General features: G+C 40.6%; 3 protein-coding genes across 5 annotated transcripts in view; all 3 read right to left on the bottom strand.

The window, feature by feature from the left end:
• The window catches only part of arhgef12b (Rho guanine nucleotide exchange factor (GEF) 12b), a 154,811-nt gene extending 151,521 nt beyond the window's left edge, over positions 1-3,290 (bottom strand). For both annotated transcript variants that reach the window (XM_039005184.1, XM_039005185.1), the window contains exon 1: positions 2,374-3,290. In XM_039005184.1, coding sequence (XP_038861112.1) covers positions 2,374-2,405 — 32 coding nt within the window. In that variant the 5' untranslated portion in view covers positions 2,406-3,290. The remainder of the gene's footprint in view (positions 1-2,373) is intronic.
• A 3,845-nt stretch (positions 3,291-7,135) lies between these two features.
• tlcd5b (TLC domain containing 5b) lies at positions 7,136-7,995 on the bottom strand. Its single transcript, XM_039004980.1, has 2 exons — positions 7,806-7,995; positions 7,136-7,668 (listed from the first exon to the last, which is right to left on the bottom strand). Exons 1-2 carry the CDS (start codon positions 7,993-7,995, stop codon positions 7,136-7,138), a joined length of 723 nt encoding a protein of 240 aa, XP_038860908.1.
• A 3,492-nt stretch (positions 7,996-11,487) lies between these two features.
• On the bottom strand, positions 11,488-22,494 carry LOC120056461 (POU domain, class 2, transcription factor 3-like). 2 transcript variants are annotated; one of them, XM_039004632.1, is made up of 12 exons: positions 22,446-22,494; positions 17,513-17,547; positions 16,074-16,175; positions 15,619-15,730; positions 15,293-15,381; positions 14,723-14,899; positions 14,038-14,179; positions 13,165-13,298; positions 12,555-12,719; positions 12,245-12,290; positions 11,772-11,883; positions 11,488-11,530 (listed from the first exon to the last, which is right to left on the bottom strand). In XM_039004632.1, exons 1-12 carry the CDS (start codon positions 22,492-22,494, stop codon positions 11,488-11,490), a joined length of 1,206 nt encoding a protein of 401 aa, XP_038860560.1. The 2 variants fall into 2 exon arrangements, with proteins under 2 accessions (XP_038860560.1, XP_038860558.1); XM_039004630.1 differs by having other exon boundaries at positions 15,293-15,384; positions 15,616-15,727.
• Between the last annotated feature and the right edge of the window lie 1,391 nt (positions 22,495-23,885).

The following is a 23,885-nucleotide window of genomic DNA, read 5'->3' as shown; positions in this document are numbered from 1 at the left end:
GCAAGCAAAACAATGTGAAGGAGGCAGTGGTTGCACAACAACTGTGCAAAAAGATAATAGCTTAATCTTGTTATCTGCATACAGATTATAGAGGTTAAAGACATCAAAACACTATTTGACTTTTGAGGCCAATCATGAGTGCCTCTAGCTTTTGTCTTTCCTTAGAAGAGTGCAGAGACAGTGGAGTGTCAAGATGGTACAAATACATGAAGTACTGTGAATGTGCTGGAAACAAAACTGCTGAAAGAAATGTATTTTCCATTCCCTGACATTTAGGCTAGGAAAGTGCAATGAAAGGAAGGCCAGCCGAAGCATTCGAGACTGGCACCAATGGAAAAAATGTACAACAGTTCTGATAGAAGACTCTATATGGAATCTATTCCATTCCAAAATTCCTTGTCACGACACAAATACGATGTCAAGAGCAAAGGAGGCATGGCTGTCTACTCTCCTATAGCATGTTTTGTTGTTGTCCAGATATGTTGGTGGGTTTATTCGATGGGGCAGACTATTCATGTTTCAAATAGGAATATATTAGACAGAGCTGCATGACTCTTTATTCCACATGATAAGAGTGTAGTTTCTGTATTGTATTGTAGTTTCTGTATTGTATTGGTAGCCTAGCAGTTGGAGCATTGGGTCAGGTAGACTAGCAGTTGGAGCATTGTGTCAGGTAGCCTAGCAGTTGGAGCATTGGGTCAGGTAGACTAGCAGTTGGAGCATTGGGTCAGTAACCGAAAGGTCGTTTGTTTGAGTACCCGAGTCGACATGGTGAAAAATCTGTCAATGAGCCCTTGACCAAAGCACTTAACCCTAATTTGCTCCAAGGGCGCTATACTACAATGTCTGACCCTGTAAAACAACACATTTCACTGCACCTGTATGTGACAATAAAATATATATATTTTTTAGTTTTCTGGTTTGGTTTTGAGCTCTTGCCACAGTAGCACCTGTTAATGTCCTCTCCCCTACCCTTCTCAATAAACAGGTAACTTAATGTTGAATACACTCCAGTACAAGACTCAACATGGATAATTCAGCTGGTTCCCAACCTCCCAAAGCCAGTTTTAAGTCCCTGTGAAACCAGTGATACTACATAGCAATCTTTACACACCCACACCAAACTGAGTTGGGCACAGATTCCAGGTTATCAGGTTATCCAAAGGCAAAGGAAGTCCTCTTCATCCATGGGGTGGCAGGTAGCCTAGTGGTTAGCGCGTTGGACTAGTAACTGGAAGGTTGCAAGATTGAATACAAGAGCTGACAAGGTAAAAATATGTTGTTCTGCCCCTGAACAAGGCAGTTAACCCACTGATCCTAGGCCATCATTGAAAATAAGAATTTGTTCTTAACTGACTTGCCTAGTTAAGTAAAATAAAAATTGCACAGGCTACTGTCGCCACTCAAATCCCTGTGCTTTGCTATCCACTTTCACTGGAGGACAGGACATAGAATACTCATATCATATTTGGTATATGACATTTCTAGGATTAACAAGACATGCAATAGTGTTCCTGGTACTAAGGCAGCAATACTTGAATAGGAGATGCCCCACACGGAGTATATCGTATTACTTATGGAGAAAATCAGACTAATCTAATCACATTAGAAAGGGGAAAAGAGGGGTTTGATAACAAACAACAAATTATTTGGTCCCGAGGGGTATACTACAAAGCAAGATCAATGACTTAGCTAGCCCAATAATGGACTAAAGGAGACTAACGTCACTCCTTGTAAGGTCCTTGGACTACATGCTCTGTTTAAAGGCGAATTGTCTCTCGCAACCAAAACAGCCATCTAAACGTGAATCAATTCTCAATTTCGGTAGGGTTCTAGAAACATTAAAAAAAGCCCTATACTTTCATATCACATCAAAATTGATTTCACAAATGCAAAATATAAACTTACTGTACACTATTTTAACCAGTTTTAACACAGAAAGTAGTTCGCATCTATGAATGGGCTATGACTTAGCCAGCTAGCTTCCCAGAACATTCTGAAATAACTATGTATTGTTTAAGAAGATGAGCATTAAATGGACATGGTCTAATTGATTCAACAACCAAAAACACATTACTAAGTTTAGCTTTCTTAATTAACCAGAAATTCAATCGTATTTTATTTATCAAAGTTAGCTGGCTCACTCGTTGATCCTGCTTTGTAGTACACCTCTGGTCTGAAAACATGACCAGATCACATTTTGTGCATAGCTAGGTTACATGACAATATACTGCTGGCCACATTAAAATACCAATACATAGCCTTGGGAAGGGAGGGACAAATACAACTGCAAAAGTGAAATGACATTGATTGCGACGCCCGTATAGGAGTTGAGCTACCATTCTTACATCGTGGTTATTAGATATGATTTACCTTTCAGGGAGTGTTGACTGTATGCCGCTCATTGGGCTTCCGTTATGTGTTTTTCCCCGACGTAGGCTTTTTTATCCAACTAGCATTTTTAACAAAATGACATCCTCTGTATTTTGGAGAATGACTACGTCTTGACTTTTTCAATGTCCGTCCAAGAGCGTTCCACAACGATAAAAAATATTTGAATCCATTAAAATAAGAAAATATACATGGGCTTTTCCACAGTGTAGACTTGAATTCGTTGGCTTATTTTGTTTATTCCAGCTATTGATGTAAAAAATGTGGCCAGAAAGAGAAATCAGAGGTAAGAATAAACATGTTCTTCTTTAAAAACATTACCGGGGCGTGCATGAAATAACGCAGTTACATTGATAACACTGAATATGGTGAAATGTTCCGAGAAAATAAAAAGTTAACCTCTCAATATCTTCAGGAGAAACATTAAATGCGAACACATTGTAGCCTGAGCATCGCCTGCCGCTGTCAGCAATAGTCTTTGTCAATGGACCACCGGGAAAATATTAGCAGACTGGCAACCTATTTGTTTCCATGAGAAATACCACTCCACAAAGTTACTCCTTTGAACAATATCTTGACAAGACTAGTCCTTGATCGTCGAGAAGACTCCTGGTCATAGTTTTCCTTTAATTAAGTTATCTCAAATGAAGCTTGGCTCCTCTCGAGTGTCCCTTATATTTCCTTCCGAAATGTTTTCATGGTAACATTCCCAATTCGCCCCTAATGTTATCCCAGACGAATTTGGTCCTTCATGCCCCGAATAATTTCCTCAACTTTGACAACAATGAAAGTGATCCACGCCGCGTTCTAAAGGTTTTCCGAATCCCCCGTTAATTTACATGAGTGATCTTCACTTTCGTACAGGCCTCTCGTTCTTTACTGTACTGTAGTGCGGATGGAAAAAGGAAACGCTTTCCCACCCCCACCCCCCAAAAGGGGGAAAAAAAAGCTCCTTTCCTCTGTTCGCACACAGCATTCGTAACAGCAACTTTTGAAAGCAACACACGGATCTCGACAAATTCCGTTTTCTTTAGCCTAGTTCCTATTTGACTACTTTTCATGAAATTACATGCATTGAAACCCAAACGACAGAGTACATTTTCGGAATAGAACTTTCAAAACGCTGTCAGCAGCTAATTTGGCTGGCCAGCAAATGGGATCGTCATGATTCTAAAGAAAATGCTAAAATACAGACCAGTAGATGGCCAATTTATTGCACATGATTCCAACGCATAAATTAAATAAATGTTTATTCAGCTATCAATTTTGAGGTTATTCAGGATTACTCATCAGAGCACAACATTTTCCTTCAGCTACAAGTATTATATTATATTAACTGTATATATACAGTTGAAGTCGGAAGTTTACATACACTTAGGTTGGAGTCATTTCAAACTCGTTTTTCAACCACTCCACACATTTCTTGTTAACAAACTATAGTTTTGGCAAGGTTAGGACATCTACTTTGTGCATAACACAAGTCATTTTTCCAACAATTGTTTACAGACTTTTTATTTCACTTATAATTCACTGTATCACAATCCCAGTGGGTCAGAGGTTTACATAGACTAAGTTGACTGTGCCTTTAAACAGCGTGGAAAATTCCTTGAAAATTATGTCATGGCTTTAGAAGCTTCTGATAGGCTAATTGACATCATTTGAGTCAATTGGAGGTGTACCTTTGGATGTATTTCAAGGCCTACCTTCAAACTCAGTGCCTCTTTGCTTGACATCATGGGAAAATCAAAATAAATCACCAAGACCTCAGGAAAAAAATTGTAGACCTCGGCAAGTCTGGTTCATCATTGGGAGCAATTTCCAAACTCCTGAAGGTACCACGTTCATCTGTACAAACAATAGTACGCAAGTAGAAACACCATGGGACCACGCAGCCATCATACCGTGTTCTGTCTCCTAGAGATGAACGTACTTTGGTGCGAAAAGTGCAAATCAATCCCAGAACAACAGCAAAGGACCTTGTGAAGATGCTGGAGGAAACAGGTACAAAGTATCTATATCCACAGTAAAATGAGTCCTATATCGACATAACATGAAAGGCCGCTCAGCAAGGAAGAAGCCACTGCTCCAAAACCGCCATAAAAAAGCCAGACTACGGTTTGCAACTGCACGTGGGGACAAAGATCGTACTTTTTGGAGAAATGTCCTCTGGTCTGATGAAACAAAAATAGAACTGTTTGGCCATAATGACCGTCGTTATGTTTGGAGGAAAAAGGGGGAGGCTTGCAAAAAGAAGAACACCATCCCAACTGTGAAGCACGGGGGTGGCAGCATCATGTTGTGGGGGTGCTTTGCTGCAGGAGGGACTGGTGCACTTCACAAAATAGATGGCATCATGAGGAAGGACAATTATCAGTCAGGGAGTTAAAGCTTGGTCGCAAATGGGTCTTCCAAATGGACAATGACCCCAAGCATACTTCCAAAGTTGTGGCAAAATGGCTTAAGGACAACGAAGTCAAGGTATTGGAGTGGCCATCACCAAGCCCTGACCTCAATCCTATAGAACATTTGTGGACAGAACTGAAAAAGCGTGTGCGAGCAAGGAGGCCTACAAACCTGACTCAGTTACACCAGCTCTGTCAGGAGGAATGGGCCAAAATTCACCCAACTTATTGTGGGAAGCTTGTGGAATGTTACTCAAAACATTTGACCCAAGTTAAACAATTTAAAGGCAATGCTACCAAATACTAATTGAGTGTATGTGAACTTCTGATCCACTGGGAATGTGATGAAATAAATAAAAGCTGAAATAAATTGTTCTCTCTACTATTATTCTGACATTTCTCATTCTTTAAATAAAGTGGTGATCCTAACTGACCTAAGACACAGAATTTTTACTAGTATTAAATGTCAGGAAGTGTGAAAATCTGAGTTGAAATGTATTTGGCTACGTTGTATGTAAACTTCCGACTTCAACTGTGTATATATATAGATAGATACCATAGGCTATATAAGTATTAGGCCTAAATTACTCAAGTCTGAAGCGCTTTAGGCTACAGCCATAATTTGAGCACAAAATCCTTTGTTAATCATTTATAGCATCATATATTCTGCATGACAGTCTGTTTTGTGGTGTATTCTATACACTGAAAATAACTAATGGTATTCCCTTCTTTGTCTCCCTCATCCATGAGCAGAGGATTTTATGTCTGGTAATGTATCAGACTTTCCACATCTTTAGCCCATAGCATGGACAATCTAAGCACTTGGTAATTAGTCATGGTATAGCCTAGGCTTACCTGCTTAAAACACTTTATCCGGCTGCATAACATACTATAATAACATCAATTATCTTTTCACAAATTAAAATCAATCAGGATTAGTTATTGGTTGTTACAGTCTTATTCATTATTTAGTCATAAAATAACCAAGGTGGTGCATCAAATGCAATTGGTTATTGTAGGTTTTGATGCCAAAATAGGCCTAATACCTCCATTGATACTTCCAAATATCATTATCAATAGAATAATCTGTACAAAAAGAGATTCCCTAAATCATTGTGTTTAATATAGAAAATGTACCTGCAGACAAACAATAACAGTATTCAAGGAGTGAACACTTGACCACTTCACTTGCATCATCTGACACTGATAGGTAAGGGCCTACTGTAGTGTAGAGGAACTTCCATCAGTGCTATTTCAATCTTGGGGGCACACTTTCTCATGACGCTCTTGGAAACATAACATTAGCGTATACTGTCACACAGAGGACATATCATGTATTGCAGCACCAATTTAAAAATAGTTGCAATAGCAGTATATTAGTGAGACTTGCCTCGGCAGTCACACTTTAAATATTGTACAATATTGACCATACCAGCATATGATCGAAGTACAGCTTAGTTTTGGTTACTGATCAAGGTTTCTGAACAATCAGTAACATTCCATGTAAACTGTGATGCAAGGATCAACTTTTTAACTTTAAGCTGCACACACAAAAATCTAGTTCAAGCACAACAACATGGTCCATTAAACCATATTGAATACCAAGTCTGATAATAGCTTGATTTGTTTGTCAGTTTAAATTAGAACTAGTTTGAAATGGGAAATATGTAATTTGTCAAAACTTAAACACATTGACAAGGTATTAACTAACTTCACTGAGGTAGACTAGATTTTCCCTTCTTTTAGCATTCCTATGAGATTACAATAAAATATGTGTGCTAGAGTTTGTATTCAAACCTCTTCAGTGACACCGACATCAAACACTGATGTCAAACACTCCCTGTGAGGGAGTTCCACAATTAAAGTCAAAATGAGGTAGAGCTGCATTTGTACAAATGTTGATCAATTGTTCATCAGACATCGAACTCATCAGTTCACCATCAGTAAGTGGACGGACGCAATATCGCAGAGCAGCATCCAACTTGTACTGTAGTTCAGCCACCAAGGGTAAAAGCTGATATACACCAGGGAGACTGTTACTGACTGCCAAAATATTTTAAAAACATTTTGTAGTTAAATATGCATTGGAACACATTGCCCAGGCTACTTATTTGCATTTCACTTCTGTTTTCGTGTGGGGAAAGAGCCCTAAGGATCTGATAGTTTCACACCCCTGAGCCAATCTCAGACCTCCATCCCATAATTTACATATTGAACCTGGTTAGATGCCCACCGCTCACAACCACCCAGCAGGTGATCCCTGAAACACAATGTCGGGACTGCAGCTGACGGTCGCTCAATGTGTCTCAGATCAAATACCTCCACCCCAGTCACCTCACTCTTCACTCAGTCTTCCCTGTGTGTCCATTCACCTCTCCCAACTTGCACATCTCATGCCACCTCTTGTACTTTGTCCTGCTTTTCTTGCAGGCAAACTTGGCAATGTCCACCATGAAGACCCAGGCCAGTGTGTACATGGCCAGGCCCCCTCCCTTCATGATGAGGCTGGGCCGGGGAGAGATGAGCTCACAGTAGAGCATCATGCCACCCACGCCTACACGCACCAGGGCAAAGAGCAGGATAAAGAGCAGGTCCACCGCGTCCCCCCACAGGCTGTCGTAGCGGCCCACCTGCCGGAGGAACCAGCGGGCCTGCAGCAAGGGGTTGGTGATCTCGCTGCCGAAAATCACGGCACATGTCTCCACTGCCGACTTGCCCAGGCACAGTGCCAACAGGATGCCTGCGATGCTCATGGTGTGGTGGGCCAGCATGACAGGGCCCTCGGTACGGACGCAGATGCACCAACCAAAGTCGAATAGGAAGTAGCCCAGACTAACCACCAGGGCCAGGATCTGGAGCGGGGTGTTCTCTGTACCTGAGGTCACAAACGGGACAAGGTCAATTAGTCAAGGTCAATCTCATGCTGCAATTCAAATAGTTGCCATGTATACTGAAATAAATCTAAACTTAACACACCTGCATGCTTTGCAGTAACACACATCCAAACCTCACCTGCATGTGTTAAAGGCCAGGGCCCATCGATGAAGCTAATGTATGCAGTAAGACATACTATGAGGATCCCATGTGTCAGTGTCACCAGCCTGCAGTTCCACTCCTTGCCCCGCGGGCCATTCAGGTAACAGAATGCAAAGTAGAGTGAAATCCAGCCAATCAGGCAGCAGCACACCTCCAAAATAAGCATTGTTGTCGCTGTACAGGGGAAACCAGAGTCAACTTGACATTACTATGTCAAACAGAGGCAATGCAATATCTAGGCATACACTAGTATAATCTCCGCTCTAGTTTTATCCCCCAATAGCCTACGCTACATAATATTCATATCACATAATTAAAATATTTAGTGTTCATATTTTACAGTCATTGTTACATTTTGTTAAGTAACTAGGGCTACAAGGTGTCAATTGTAGTCAGAGAACAGGCTTATTAGTTCAATGCTTAGGCTATGACATTTCAAAACATGTACCATATGTCACACTTTTTTGGTCCAAAACCTAGGCATTCTTAAGAATACGGTCAAACAACAAAACAATGTAATACTTGGGCCTAGTAGCCATAATAATAGGCTAGTAACAATCAAGAAGATCATAGCCGAAATGCTAGCATACAACTATAGCCTACATACCTTTATCTTCTACTCTCCAGATGCATCCTAACCTGGTATTCAGATCTAAAATATCAACTCCAACAAATGTCCGCCATCTTCAGCCTCCATTGGTGTTGCTATGACCTTTCAGATCTGCCTCGAAAGTCATTCCAAAAAGGCCTGGCACATTTGAAACGGAGCACATGTTAACTTTTTCACTGCAATAAAACGTCAAGCAAGCCTACTACAATACATTTGTCCCCTAGCTAGTCTACATCCCTTGCCCCTGGTTCTCAAGCAGCTTTAGCCTCTTATGAGATTAGTCGATTCCCTCCAGCTACCCTGGCTGTAGAACAAGCAAGAGATATGCAGTCCTGCATTTACTGTCTCCTCAACAGACTACATGCAACAGTCTCTATGACTGAAACTTTGATGATATGAGAATGTAGTGAAATATAGGACATTGTAGTGAATATAGACTGCCTAGGAAGACAGGTAGCCTCAAAATCTAGACTGAATCACGCTATGTTTTAGTAGTGGAGCGTAACAAACTAGCAACAGAGCTGAATTCTGTCTGGATTTCTAGGTGACAGGCATTACAAGCCTGGGAATTAAAAGTGAGACACAAGTGTGCAGGGTCTAACCAGCATCATAACACATTCTAGGGAACTGATGTTTCCATGTATGACATGCTCAATGGCATGACGATAGACGGGCTACCACATTTTCCCTCGGGACTGTTAGTTAATGACACTTAGAGCTGTGTGTGAAGCAGACAGAAGCAGACAGGCAGCTTTATCCCGCATCCAGATTAACCATAATCTGACTGTGGCAGGACAGTCAGGACTAGGTTGTCTCTGGTTATTACCCCAAAGTACTCCATGTCATTTGAGGTGAATGACATCTTACATCTTTGTCTTCATGCTATCATCTCAACAGTAGTAATGGTAATTACTCCATCTGCTAGATAAAAAATAAAAAAACATGCATAGATCCCATAACGATACATCCATGCCCTAGAGACTACACTAAAACTTGTTACAATGTAACAAAGTGTGTTTCATGAAAATAACAAAATGTAACAATGTATGCATTGAACCATTGATAGATCACACTGAAACACATTGCAGATGGCAAAATGTGATAGGCTTCTGAAACATTCCTTAAAAAATACTAGTGCTGATTTTAAAATCTTTATTATTTTTTCCAAAGCTCTTTTCCCTCTATCATTTCGACTCATGTCACAACCTAAATATATTTAAGCAAACATGATATACAGTTGAAGTCGGAAGTTTACATACACTTAGGTTGGAGTCATTAAAACTCGTTTTTCAACCACTCCACAAATGTCTTGTTAACAAACTATAGTTTTTGCAAGTCGGTTAGGACATCTACTTTGTGCATGACACAAGTAATTTTTCCAACAATTGTTTACAGACAGATTATTTCACTTATAATTCACTGTATCACAATTCCAGTTGGTCAGAAGTTTACATACACTAAGTTGACTGTGCCTTAAAACAGCTTGGAAAAGTCCTATATCGACATAGCTACTGCTCCAAAACCACCATTAAAAAGCCAGACTACGGTTTGCAACTGCACATGGGGACAAAGATCGTACTTTTTGGAGGAATGTCCTCTGGTCTGATGAAACAAAAATAGAACTGTTTGGCCATAATGACCGTCGTTATGTTTGGAGGAAAAAGGGGGAGGCTTGCAAGCTGAAGAACACCATCCCAACCGTGAAGCACGAGGGTGGCAGCATCATGTTGTGAGGGTGCTTTGCTGCAGGAGGGACTGGTGCACTTCACAAAATAGATGGCCTCATGAGGAAGGAAAATGATGTGGATATATTAAAGCAACATCTCAAGACATCAGTCAGGAAGTTAAAGCTTGGTTGCAAATGGGTCTTCCAAATGGACAATGACCCCAAGCATACTTCCAAAGTTGTGGCAAAATGGCTTAAGGACAACGAAGTCAAGGTATTGGAGTGGCCATCACCAAGCCCTGACCTCAATCCTATAGAACATTTGTGGACAGAACTGAAAAAGCGTGTGCGAGCAAGGAGGCCTAAAAACCTGACTCAGTTACACCAGCTCTGTCAGGAGGAATGGGCCAAAATTCACCCAACTTATTGTGGGAAGCTTGTGGAAGGTTACCCAAAACGTTTGACCCAAGTTAAACAATTTAAAGGCAATGCTACCAAATACTAACTGAGTGTATGTAAACTTTTGACCCACTGGGAATGTGATGAAAGAAATAAAAGCTGAAATAAATAATTCTGACATTTCACATTCTTTAAATAAAGTGGTGATCCTAGCTGACCTAAGATTTTTACTAGGATTAAATGTCAGGAATTGTGAAAATCTGAGTTTAAATGTATTTGGCTTATGTGTATGTAAACTTCCGACTTCAACTGTATAAAAATACAAACAGTAGGCAACATCATTATTTAGATTGCTGTCTGGCATTTTAATATATACACCTTCGCACATTTATTCTCACACCTGAACTCCTGATGAATATCAAAGTAAATGGCCAAATTAACCGCACTGTAAACATACATGGGCAGTTAAATTCAATCCAACTCATACAGCTGCATAGGCTACATAGTGGCATACAGACATACTGTATCTTATTTTCTGGTGGTCAAATTAAATTAGCAATGATTTGGATTTTACTGTAAAATACCAGGTAGACCCTGTTTAGGTCATATTGATCCAGTTTTCTGAGTAAGCCACTTGTGCGTGGGCAGTAGTTTAACAGTTGCTGCGTCAACATATTCTAACGGCAGGTTTAACAGAATCCGTCCCTGAGACTGATGTTTCTATTATTATTTTTTGCTTCCAATAGTTTTACTCTTATAGATAATGTAGGCTCAAATTCAGTTTGTGCTGCATATGACCTCAGAGGTGCCCTAAACTGATGCTATAAATATTGATTATGACATTTCACATTTGATTCCAAATGCATAGAGTTTCTCAATAGAATTTTAAAAGGTCTTCACGTGTGTCTGCTGGTTTGTATCTATTTCTGTTTCCATTCATTGACATCATAGTTTTAGTTCTCTTCCACAACAGGCAGGCTTTCTCAGTGGTGATAGGACGTAGGGTTCCATGTGCGATACCACGACCTGTAACGCAAAGATAACAGGTTCATCTCTCATCTGTACAATACCATGTTGCCAATACAGTGTTAGACTAATCTTTTGTGTATCTCCCAAATGGCACCCTATTCCCCATGTAGTGCACTACTTTTGTCCAGGGCCCATAGGGCTCGTGTGAAAAGTAGTGCACTATATAGGTAATGTGGTGCCATTTGGGATATAGACACTGTTCACATGTCCTTGGCTGTGGTGAGCAAGTGTCCCTTACCCTGGTGAGCTGAAGGACTGGTTGACCTGAGAGGTCAGAGCAGCGGAGCCAGACCGGAGTGTTCCAGGCGAAGGCCCACGAGTAGGACTATTGGGAGAGGAACTCGATGACACTAGAGCACAGAAGAATACACTCAATTTAACATGCACACTGATTTCACAAGAAAGCTTGAAACTTCATACAGTGAGTTTCATATGGAGGAAGGTTTTATAGGTTTGATTTCTCACACTGTGTCGATTTCACAGAAAATGTCTCTATGCCATTTACTTTTTCTTAAATACAGGTCTTAAGTACTACAGACTATATGAAGTAGTCTTGAATACAGATCTTAAGTACTACAGACTATGTGAAATAGTCTTAAATACAGGTCTTAAGTACTACAGACTATATGGAGTAGTCTTAAATACAGGTTTTAAGTACTACAGACTATGTGGAGTAGTCTTAAATACAGATTATCAAGTACATATGGTTACACTTGCCTCCTGAAGCAGGAGGGCTGTATGATCTGGACGTGGATGCCTGAAACAACAGTTACATGATGGCTGGTGAGACAAAACACAAGACAATGTACTGAAAATGTGTCGTAGCGTAACTATGCATTACTATCACACTACTCTTTCATTACACAACTCTTATCATAACAATGAACATTTGAAAATATACTTTCAAACTGACTTGAAAATAGAGAGCTACTGTACGTATTCAGAGCTGGCCATTTCACCATCAGGAAGAAACATGCGTAATTTAACCCAAAACGTTATAACTGAGAGATTTAAGGCTAACCATTCTGGAGTTGAAGTTGTGTGATTTCATTGGTGAGGTGGACACGGGGCAGTAGATCCTCTTCTGCTTCTGTCTGCGGTTACAGAACCACACCCGCACCACCTCCTTCTCCATAGACAGCTGCTCTGAGATCAGCATGATCTCCTCCGAGTTAGGCTTGGGGTTCTGAATAGGAATATTGGTATTAGGTGGTATAAGCATGCATGAGGCTTTATAATGTCTTGTAATAAGGCATATAATATGTAGCTGCTCTGAAATCAGTGTGATCTCCTCCGAGATGGGCTTGGGGTTCTAAAAAGAAACGTTGGTAGCTAACACTGTAAAGCCTGCAGACATAATGCTTATTACTTGTTATAAGCATGCATGAGCCTTTATAATGTCTTAAAATAAGCCATATCATATGTGTCAGCATTGCAACTAACTCAAAATGGCTGCTATGTAGTCACTCAAGTGTCACAACAATGTGCATTATGGTGGATTGTTTTGCTCCCTGGAAAGCATGGAAAAGTGCTTTTAAATACGACTTATATCAACAGTTCCAAAATTATTTTCAGCATTTATGATTGGAAATGCAGGGGACAATATTAAAGGACAGACAGAGTTAACTCACGTCAAGGAAGCGTTTCTCCAGGGTGAGCTTTATGTTGGTTTCGATGCTTGTCCTCTTTTTTCTTTTCCTTCCATAGCCTTCCATCAGGGGGGGTAGAGAGACAGCATTGCTCATAGAGTCAGAGGGGCAATTTTCTGATTTGGAAAGAGCATGAACATGATTTACCAACGTACATTTCCTCTAAAATACATTTCCAGCCAATATAGCAAAATAAATATCCTCTTGACATAGAAATAGTGTGTAAAGACATGCAATGGCACATGATGTAAATGACTGAGAAATACCAAACCATCTACAAAATATACACAGGTACAAAACATTAGGAACACCTGCTCTTTCCATGACATAGACTGACCGACCAAGTTAATCCAGGTGAAAGCTATGATCCCTTATTGATGTCACCTGTTAAATCCACATCAATCAGTGCAGATGAATGAGATGAGAGAGGTTAAATAATGATTTTAAAGCTTTGAGACAATTGAGACATGGATTATGTATGCATACCATTCAGAGGGTGAATGGGCAAGACAAAATATTAAAGTGCCTTTGAACGGGGTATGGTAGTAGGTGTCAGGCACACAGGTTTGAGTGTGTCAAGAACTGCATCGCTGCTGGGTTTTTCATGCTCAACAGTTTCCCATGTGTATCAAGAATGGTCCACCACCCAAAGGACATACAGCCAACTGACACAACTGTGGGAAGCATTGGAGTCAACATGGGCCAGCATCCCTGTGAAATGCTTTCGACACCTTGTACAGTCTATGCCCCAACGAATTGAGGCTGTTCTGAGGGCAAAAGCGGAGGTGCAACTCAATATTAGGAAGGTGTTACTAATGTTTGGTATACTCAGTGTATTGTTATACTGTATAGTACCTGCGTCACTCAGCCACTTCTCAAGTAGAGGCTTCAGCTTGCACATGTTCTTGAAGCTTAGGTTGAGGGCCTCGAAGCGGGAGATGGTGGTCTGGCTGAAGTCATTCCCATACAGCTTCCCCATAGCCAGGCCTACATCACCCTGATACACACACAGTGAACACATTTGAATCTGTTTACGGCAAACTTTCAAATTATAATCTCGTTTCAATCTACATCATGAATTCAATACCTGTATTACATTATTAATCTCCTTCAAGTGTGTTGACTACAGAAATGTTAAGTCACTTCACTCCTGCCTTTGCGCTATGTGTGTTTCAACAGTTAAATGATATCAGAATGAGCAAATACACCAAGTACAGAAGATAGGTGGCATATCAGTAATCAGAGCCAGTGGCGGTAGCTTCAAGGTTAGAGAGGCGTGCCAGTAACTGAAGGGTTGCCATTTCAAATCCCAGGACTGACAGGAAAATATCTGGTGGGATTGAGAATCACAATAATAGGTGCCATATATTGCCATTGTGCAAGACATTTAACCCCTAACCTGTTCAATGGGCGCTGTTCTGTGGCATCTAGACACTTTTGTTAGTGTATCAGTATTTGTGGTGTCTGGGGGGTTGGGAAAAAACATAAAACGGCAGAAAGATAAAGTTGTATTGTATTTTGAGCCAGTGGTCCTCTGTACCTGGGTAAAGCCCAATTTGATGCGTCTCTGTTTGAAGGCCTTGGCAAACTGTTCCAGCTCCTCCAGGTCACTGGCCTCGTCCTGCTGGGGGGGCCCCATGTGTTTGGGGACCTGCAAGTGGGACATGTCCAGGTGGCTTTCCATGGACGACGACGTCAGGCCCGACCGACTCATGGCCTTTAGGGAACACAGTGGTGAGGAGGAATACTGTTAAATGGGTGACGAAAGTAATTGTGTTTTTATGTTTAGCCATGTGAAAAAATTAGCAGTGTTAGAAACCTTGTTCATGCAGAAATGGAATATGTTTGTGTCTTATGCAAATTTCTCTCTTCATAATTCCTCATATTAATGTATTTGACTGATGTCATTGAAAGTTCTATGATAAATCCTTATCCCTCTCATGGTCTGTCCTGTAAAGGGTTAATTCTGTTATCAAGTTCAAGGACCCGGATGCATGACCTGTAGTGTTGCCCTATTGTCTTCTCAGTAAACATGATAACTTTACTTACATTTCTCTGCCTCATACATATAGCTAATCATGTCAACTGGTGTAAGAAGTGGGATTTTTACCTGAGGTGTCAATGCTAACCCAGGCTGGTGCTGGAGGAGGCCTGACTGGCTCTGGGTGGGAAAGCTGAGGAGGTTCTGCTGCAGAAGTGCTACACGGGGGGAAAAAAAGACTAATTAATACAATTTGTTTAGAGAAGTATCATAGATATTGTAACTTTCACACTTCCCACATTTTTCAGAAATCCTGTTTGAAGGATTCCCAGTTGGAGGATTCTCTCCCTGCTTATTCTCTCCTGATTTCGGGAGTCCTCAAACTGGTGTAGCCTGTGACTTTTGGGAAAGTTTCCAGAATATTACAACCCTTTCATTTGATTGTTCATGTGTACCTTGGTGCCCCGTGTGTTGTGTCTGTGAGAGGAGGAAGGAGGATGGAGGTGAGAGGTGGTGAGAGCCTGGCATAAGCACCAACTGCTGCATGGTGTGTAGGGAGGAGAGCTCCTGTTGAAACAACAGAAATACAATCTTAGATTTTTCATTTATTTAACCTTTATTTATCCAGGTGAGTTGTTGAGATACAATCTCTTTCGCAGGAGAGACCTGGATCTAAACCAAAAAACAACCATCCAAATGCTCTCATTACAGAATGACAGTTTTCTCCCATTCTTAGAAAATGATAAATAATTATAGCTTGGCATGACATTAAACATGGGGCCAGGGGCTGTACATATCAAACACATTAGGGTAGGAGTGCTGATCTAGGATCAGGTCCCCCCCATTCATATAATCATATTAATTATTAACTTAAAGGCCTCTATATTAAGGCAGAAGATGAGTGACCTACCCCTGATAGCTGGCCACCAGATATTGGGGCTCCTTGTGTCAGGTGACATGTCTTGTGTGATAAGACAGAATGGGGAGAGTCATTGAGGACCTCTGTCTTGATCTGGAAACCAATCACATCACAATATTACTCACTTTTCTATTCCTACTTTTTGATGTTGCAATTGTCTTTCGAAGAATAACAGTACATAAACACGGTCTTGTCGTTTTCACTGGAAATGTGGATATCAATTGTGTGTGACCAATTGACATAGAACAACCAGGCTGACATTTGGTCTATCTTGTCATCAACAGTATCAATGTTATTCCAACTCCAATCCTCCAGTACCCCCAACAGCCCAACTCCAGTCCTCCAGTACCCCCAACAGCCCATCTCCAGTCCTCCAGTACCCCCAACAGCCCAACTCCAGTCCTCCAGTACCCCCAACAGCCCAACTCCAGTCCTCCAGTCCCTCCAACAGCACACATTTTTGTTGTAGCCCCGAACAAACACACCTGATTTAATTAATTGAGGGCTTGATGATTAGTTGACGAGTTTAATCAGGAGCTACAATAAAAATGCATACTGTTAGGGGTACTTGAGGACTGGAGTTGGGAAACTGTGTGTGTGCGCGTGTGTGTGTGCGTATGTGTGCTCCTTGACCGGTTGGGTTAGGCTGCAGGACTTGTTAAACAAGATACAAACTCTGATAAACACCCTCCCCTCAGGCAGTGTAGTATGCAAATAACCCCCAGGACTAAAACAATAAACCTCCCTTTAACAATCTCCCACTGCCAAATGGATAGACATAGTTTAGGAATAACTAAACTAAGATAATAGGTTTTAATAATAGGTGGACATTTTGAGGTATATAAAGAGTGGTGTGAAAAAATGTCATGATCTTAGTGGAACTGTCCAGCACACTTACAATAAGTGGTACTGAGTTCATGTAATATGACACTAGATGTTCTTATTACAGGATTTCCACAGACTAGAGTACATGACTTTCAGTATTGACAGACATCACAATCAATATTTCTGTTACACGTACAAGACCAATCGTATTTACAATGACGGCCTACCCCCAGCCATACCCTAAACCGGAAGACGCCGGGACAATTGTGCGCCGCCCTATGGGACTCCCAATCACGACCGGTTGTGACACATCCTGCAATCGAACCAGGGTCTGTAGTGACGCCTCAAGCACTGCGATGCAGCGCGTTAGACCGCTGTGCCACAAGGGAGCCCATGTGGTATGAAGTAAAAACCATTTAAAAAAATATATAAAATAAATGATAAACATAGTTTTCCTGTAATGTCCTACTATGTATTCTCTAAGATTTTGTTCTTAACTGACTTGCCTAATTAAATAAAGATTAAATAAAAAATTTAAAAAGTTGTTCACAGTTCAATTCATTGGATAATCTGAAGTTAAAATTACATGTGTATTCTATACTCACTTGTCTGGTGAAGTCAATTCCATTTTGTTCATTGTCTGTAGGAGAAAGTAAATATAAATGATTAAACAGTCATAAATTACAATGTCATACCTATCCCCAAGCATATTAGGGCCACATTGTGGATTCTGTTTATTAGAATAGGCCTACACCTGAAGTAGCGCTCTGGATAACATTATGGAGGATTTTTGATAATTAAGATACAAAACTCAATAGGCAAATTGCTAACACTTTATAATAATTTTCATGAATAAGGCATAAATGCTTGTAAATGTTTATAAATAGTTGCTAAATTATCATACATTTTATAAATTATTATAAATTGTAATGCTCATAATACTTATAATTGTTAATACATGTTTACAAATGATGTAATAGTTTATGCATTTTATTTCACGCAAGTTATTATGAAGTGTTACAGACAAACCACATATCGAGACGCCATGCCCACTGAAACTGAGAAGCCCTTGTGCCTCACAAGTGTGTCCTCAATTTGTAGGATAAAAATACACAAGATGTAGTTTATTTAGACCGTTTCTTGGCACTGACCATGTATATCCTCATCAGGGATATAGTGTAAAAAAAATCCAACACAGCCATATGGATGATTCACCACCATATGGAGTGAATGATTACAAATGTTATGATCACATTAACCCTTTTAAGATACTGGCACCCTCCCTACAACACAACGATGCCATACGAGACAGAGAGTTCAAAGGTCTGCTGTGTCAGGTAATCTTCCCTCATTTGAATTTCAAATAGGACCTCTGGGAGTTTGCGGCGAGTGATGTGCCTGCTCGACCACAGTATGGAAATCTCCCCCTCACCCCCAGGCCAAACTTCCAGTATGGAAATTATGGTGCCATGCAAATCAGCTGCGTAGCCTTGACAACCTTTTCAGGCCTTTCCATTGTAATGTTTACAGACCCCCAGGGGCACTACACATTGACTAACTCTAAACCCAGTACTATAATGGAACTGGGATAGCATTGGCAACACAGGATAGAACAAAACTTTGAACAATATGTATACTGTATTATTATTATTGTACTATCGTATTATACAGAATTGTCTGGCAGCATCCAAGTCCCCTTATGTCAGTTCAATCTCATTTTAACATCGGAAGGCTGGGGTTGATCACGTTCTGCATTCGGTCCCTTCGCAACTTCGCAATAATTAATTCCCTTGTAATTCTAAAAGCGTTGATAAAAAGTGTCTTCTGATTTTGTTTCCCGTAATATACAGTACCATGGTTGATAATGGTCCAGGATCGGGAGACAGACGCAGAAGGATCGGGAGACAGACGCAGAAGGATCGGGAGACAGACGCAGGAGGATCGGGAGACAGACGCAGGAGGATCGGGAGACAGACGCAGAAGGATCGGGAGACAGACGCAGGAATGCGTAATAGGGGTTTTTATTTACCCAAATTACTGCGTGTCACGTAAAGGTGGACGGGCACGGGGACGAAGACCAAACAAACACTATACAAAACACAGGGTTGAAACCCAAACAAAAGAGCGAGGAGTACCTCGAATAATTAACCAACAGACATTGTAACAATAATCAACAGAACAATCGTAAACCAAGGACACACTTATACAATTATTAATCACTGGGAATAGTGGTCAGGTGTGCGTAATGAAAGTTCCGGAGGGATCCGTGACAGTACCCCCGCTGACGCGCTGCATCAGCAGCGCAATGACTCGAGGACAATCACAGGAACGCAGTGCGGGTCGTTCAGGACCTGATGAAACTGCCGAAGTTGCGTTGTCGTCGGACGGGCCAGTTGCCACTGCCAAAGTTGTGTGAGCGTAGGTTGGACCAGTAGCAGTGGCGTCGGACGGACCGGTTGTGGCGGCGCCGGACGGACCAGTAGCAGCATCGTCAGACGGGCCATTCCCGCTGTCTTCCTTAATGGTCGATTATTCTGTCACGCTGGTATAAAGGGTCGGGAGACAGGCGCAGGAATGCGTAATTGTTTTTTTTATTTCATGTAGTTCTATGTACTTTTGTGTGGCTATGATTTGTTTATGGACCGTATATGGCGCTCCATCGCTCTTTTTGCATGAAGTGTATAAGGCCCTTTAGAGCCTTAGACCAGCCCAGGCCACTGCCTGCATTATTCTAACCTTTATCCCGAAGAGAGATTAACCTTTAGTGGCTCTCTGGATAGTGCTTTCAAACGTGCATTTGATTTGCACAGCAGCATATTCTAGATGACCAGAATAGTCTGTCTGGTTGCATGCTCTTGATGACTACTCAGACAGGTTTTCAGTCTAAACTGAACGGATCATGCCAAGGGACTGCCAGTTTCTGAGTCAAGTGTCAACACCTTCCATCAAGGATACACTGCTATGGAAATCAAATGCACCTCAGAGCGATATCTGGAAAGCCACTTTCTGCAAATAATCATTATAATTATACAATAAAAATATATTGATAACTCAGCAAATAGACTCTTAATTCAGTTTCTGGAAAGAATGTCTTCAAAAGATTAAGGTTGTAATATATCATACAATATCAATTGGCTTAGGGGACATCTTCTCAAAGGGCCAATTTTTTTATTTAACCTTTATTTACCTAGGCAAGTCAGTTAAGAACAAATTCTTATTTACAATGACGGCCTACCAGAGCTAAACCCGGACGACACTGGGCCAATTGTGCATCGCCCAATGGGACTCCCAATCACGGTCAGTTGTGACACCTCTAGTGTAACAGTATAACTTTAAACCGCCCCCTCGCCCCGACACGGGCGCGAACCAGGGACCCTCTGCACACATCAACAACTGACACCCACGAAGCGTCGTTACCCATCGCTCCACAAAAGCCGCGGCCCTTGCAGAGCAAGGGGCAACACTACTAATAGGTTTCAGAGCAAGTGACGTAACTGATTGAAACGCTACTAGCGCGTACCCGCTAACTAGCTAGCCATTTCACATCCGTTACACTCACCCCCCTTTCAACCTCCTCCTTTTCCGCAGCAACCAGTGATCCGGGTCAACAGCATCAATGTAACAGTATAACTTTAAACCGTCCCCTCGCCCCGACACGGGCGCGAACCAGGGACCCTCTGCACACTTCAACAACTGACACCCACGAAGCGTCGTTACCCATCGCTCCACAAAGGCCACGGCCCTTGCAGAGCAAGGGGCAACACTACTAATAGGTTTCAGAGCAAGTGACGTAACTGATTGAAACGCTACTAGCGCGTACCCGCTAACTAGCTAGCCATTTCACATCCGTTACACTAGCACTGAGATGCAGTGCCTTAGACCGCCGCGCCACTTGGGAACATATACAGAACTCTCTTTCTGACCTATATTTCATGCAGACCTTTCATTCACTTCTCAATTAGGGAGTCAAGTTGTTAGTTTAATTTTGTTTAATTTGTGTTGAAAATAACACACTAAAACAATGAACTGCAAGCTGTGTGAAAAGATGCATGATATCATTGCTGTCAGGGTAAAATTGTGATAATTTCCTCTCTGACCTGATGGTCTTGCATCGTGTTGTGGCTATTAGTGTTAGATTATATGAAATCATATCTGGTGTGATCGTTAGTAGGATCCTTTGAGGTGAAATTGATTGAACATAAAAGGTTAAGGCACCCAGCTGCTGCTGCACTCTGACTTGAAGTTTACTCAACTCTGGGGCAGGAAAGTTCTACTAACATTAATTCCTACATTTGCCAAAGTTTTAATTCAGAATGTTTTCAAATTCTCCCAATTTTAAGTCCAGCCAACTTGGACATGTAACGTATTTGGACTTTTTCCAAGTTGTATGTTTTACAGTGATTTGCTTGAATGATAGCTGAGGCAAATGCATGATGGAACTTTAAAAGCCTATTTTGTCAGATTTTGAAAAAAAGAAAAACTTCCATACACTATGCTGCTCTATCTGAATCCAAGTTCCACATTTTCATTTAGTTTGTTCTGTATTTTACCACCTCATCCATGTCACCTGGGGCTGTGGCAACTTCTCTGCAAACAGCTTGAGGTACACACATTACATCCTGGTAGAGCCGCCAACCAACAGAATCAACACATCCAGTTTTAGAAACACTTTCAGAAACACTTATTCCAGTTGTTGTTGGGGGGAGATGTTGGCTGTTGATAAGGTACTTTCAATCAGAAAGATTATACAGAGAAAAAGTAATTCACTATTCACACTGTGGTAATCAACACACCCTAATGGCCCACTTATCAGCAAAGGACTGTACAAGAAATGTTGAGACACATTTACAGTGTTATTGATAAATACAGCCTGTAGCGATCAAAACAAATGTCCAGACACACCATAACTTCAGAAATAAGCTTTCCGAAATAATAAACAACCATAGCAATGTGAAACTGTCAGCCTGGAGGCTCCACATACTCTTGCATCCAAAATCCATGACAACATTTGAGTAAGAAAAGCACACACACTAAAACATTTCCTGTCAACAATTAGTGTATAATATTCAATGTTATTGGGGGTGTTCTGTTTCAGTAAATGTGTCTGTTTCAGTTAATCATTTCAATTAAAAAAGCAAAATTAGCTATTTTTCAGTGCAAATCTGTATGTAAGTATGCACCACAGATCCAGGGATACTAAGCACACAATGATTCCTCAGAGATATTATGTAATTAAAAAGTAATAAATAATAACAAAATCATATTGTGCTACTAAAAGCTATCAAATAAAGAAATGTTGAAATGAAATGTTTGTAGGGTAATCTTAACATAAGAATAAGCAGAAATGTCTTTCTGTAAGTTTATTTTGTTTTTAACACCACTATCACCAAGAAATACATTTAGCAGGTGCGATGGAGGAGAAAAGTAAACATAATTTTCCAAGATATATGTCATCATAATTTTTTCTGATATGCCTGACAAGAGATAACGACAAACTGACAAATGAAAAGTAGACATTGAAAGGTGAAACATCCATACCTGCTTGTTCATGGTGAGCCTCTGAGTGTTCCACCCCGTCTGTGCTCATCTTAATATCTGTAAATGATAAATACTGCTGATTTTCCTAAAGGACTGTAACTTCACTGGGACAATGCAGCACTCAGCTCTACCAGTAAAATGATCTTGAGGTTATTCTAATGCGGCGTACTTTCAAATTTTCTCCCACATGTGATTGCTGTTATAATATTCATAAGTTGGAGGGTATCCCCATTCAGTATTCAGCACAGTTGCTCCAGCTCTCCTCCCTATCTGAACTCAGTCAAAACCAGATGGATCAAGTCAACAGACACTCACAAAGTTTGGTGAAATGGCTTAACATTTTACTTTATATTACATTGAATATAAGAATTTAAAACGTGAACAGGTAATTTATAAATGTTTTATTTAAAAAATATATATATAAATTACTTACCTGGATTTAACAATTGTTCCACTCACCGGTTTAGATAGCACTATGTGAATATGTTCCTTTTGTCTCTAAAAAGATGCTGGTATTGGGATGGAAATGTATAATATCTACTAGTGGTCATCTGCATTTACCTAAGTGGGTTAGTGGAGGAAAATGCACCTTTTTCAGTACCCCACACAGGCAGATAGAGAGTCATTTGCATAAGTCTCTCGGTGTGTCCTATCCAGTCTCGTTTTTTTTTGCATAAAACAACAATGGGTTGACTGCGAACTTAGAAAAGTTGCTTTGCAGTGTATGTGTTTGTATAAAGAGATGAATAAGCGGACAGCATGTTGCGATAATAACTTAGCATCAAATCAGGACAAATTGTGGAGAGAATAATAAGCTTTACATCATAGTTATTTGTTACTGTGGAACAAGATTGAAATCTACCAATGGGCAGACAAAATGGGCAGACCGCCAAAATGGGAACAGTACTTTATAGTACCTTTCATGAATCAGCTTTATTTAATAATCAATACATTTGTATTTCATTATTTGTAAACATTTATAAACATGTGCATTTACAAGCATTACAATTCATAAGCATTTATAACATTTATTAATGTATAAACCATGATGACAGGTTTGGTTCAAGTGCATTCTCATCTGTTTCTATTCACTAGAAAACATTGTGCTAGCATGTTTTGAGATGATGCAACAACCTCAGGTCTGTCTGCCTGAATGACATCTAAGCATAAAGAAAAGAAGGCACACAAAGACCTTTATGCAAATGAAGTTGGTCAAACTTAAGACACTTAAAGATAATATTTATGTCCAGAGGGAGAATGGCACAGATGACTGAGTAAACAGCTGATTACTTCTCTCTGTGGTTGGCTTGTTGAAACAGCATCTTCAACTGTCTTTCATGCCATTGGATACGCTCCTTCACACTTTGTTCCCATAGAAAGACAAACACACACATGCGCATGCACATACCATAGGCGAATTTACCATATATGGCAAATTCC

This window comes from Salvelinus namaycush, chromosome 12 (genome assembly GCF_016432855.1).
Source record: "Salvelinus namaycush isolate Seneca chromosome 12, SaNama_1.0, whole genome shotgun sequence".
Lineage (NCBI taxonomy): Eukaryota > Metazoa > Chordata > Actinopteri > Salmoniformes > Salmonidae > Salvelinus > Salvelinus namaycush.
The sequence above is the reverse complement of the archived record's forward strand: the minus strand, read 5'-3'. Positions and strand labels throughout refer to the sequence as shown.

Excerpts from the sequence above, each read along its gene's own strand:
- tlcd5b (XM_039004980.1), bottom strand. The coding sequence starts at position 7,995 with ATGCTTATTTTGGAGGTGTGCTGCTGCCTGATTGGCTGGATTTCACTC. Across the intron at positions 7,669-7,805 it reads CTGGCCTTTAACACATGCAG|GTACAGAGAACACCCCGCTC; the intron begins GTGAGGTTTGGA and ends TTGTGACCTCAG.
- LOC120056461 (XM_039004630.1), bottom strand. The coding sequence starts at position 22,494 with ATGAGCACAGACGGGGTGGAACACTCAGAGGCTCACCATGAACAAGCA. Across the intron at positions 14,900-15,292 it reads GGTTAGCATTGACACCTCAG|GCCATGAGTCGGTCGGGCCT; the intron begins GTAAAAATCCCA and ends TGTTCCCTAAAG. Across the intron at positions 12,720-13,164 it reads TGGAGAAACGCTTCCTTGAC|AACCCCAAGCCTAACTCGGA; the intron begins GTGAGTTAACTC and ends ATTCCTATTCAG.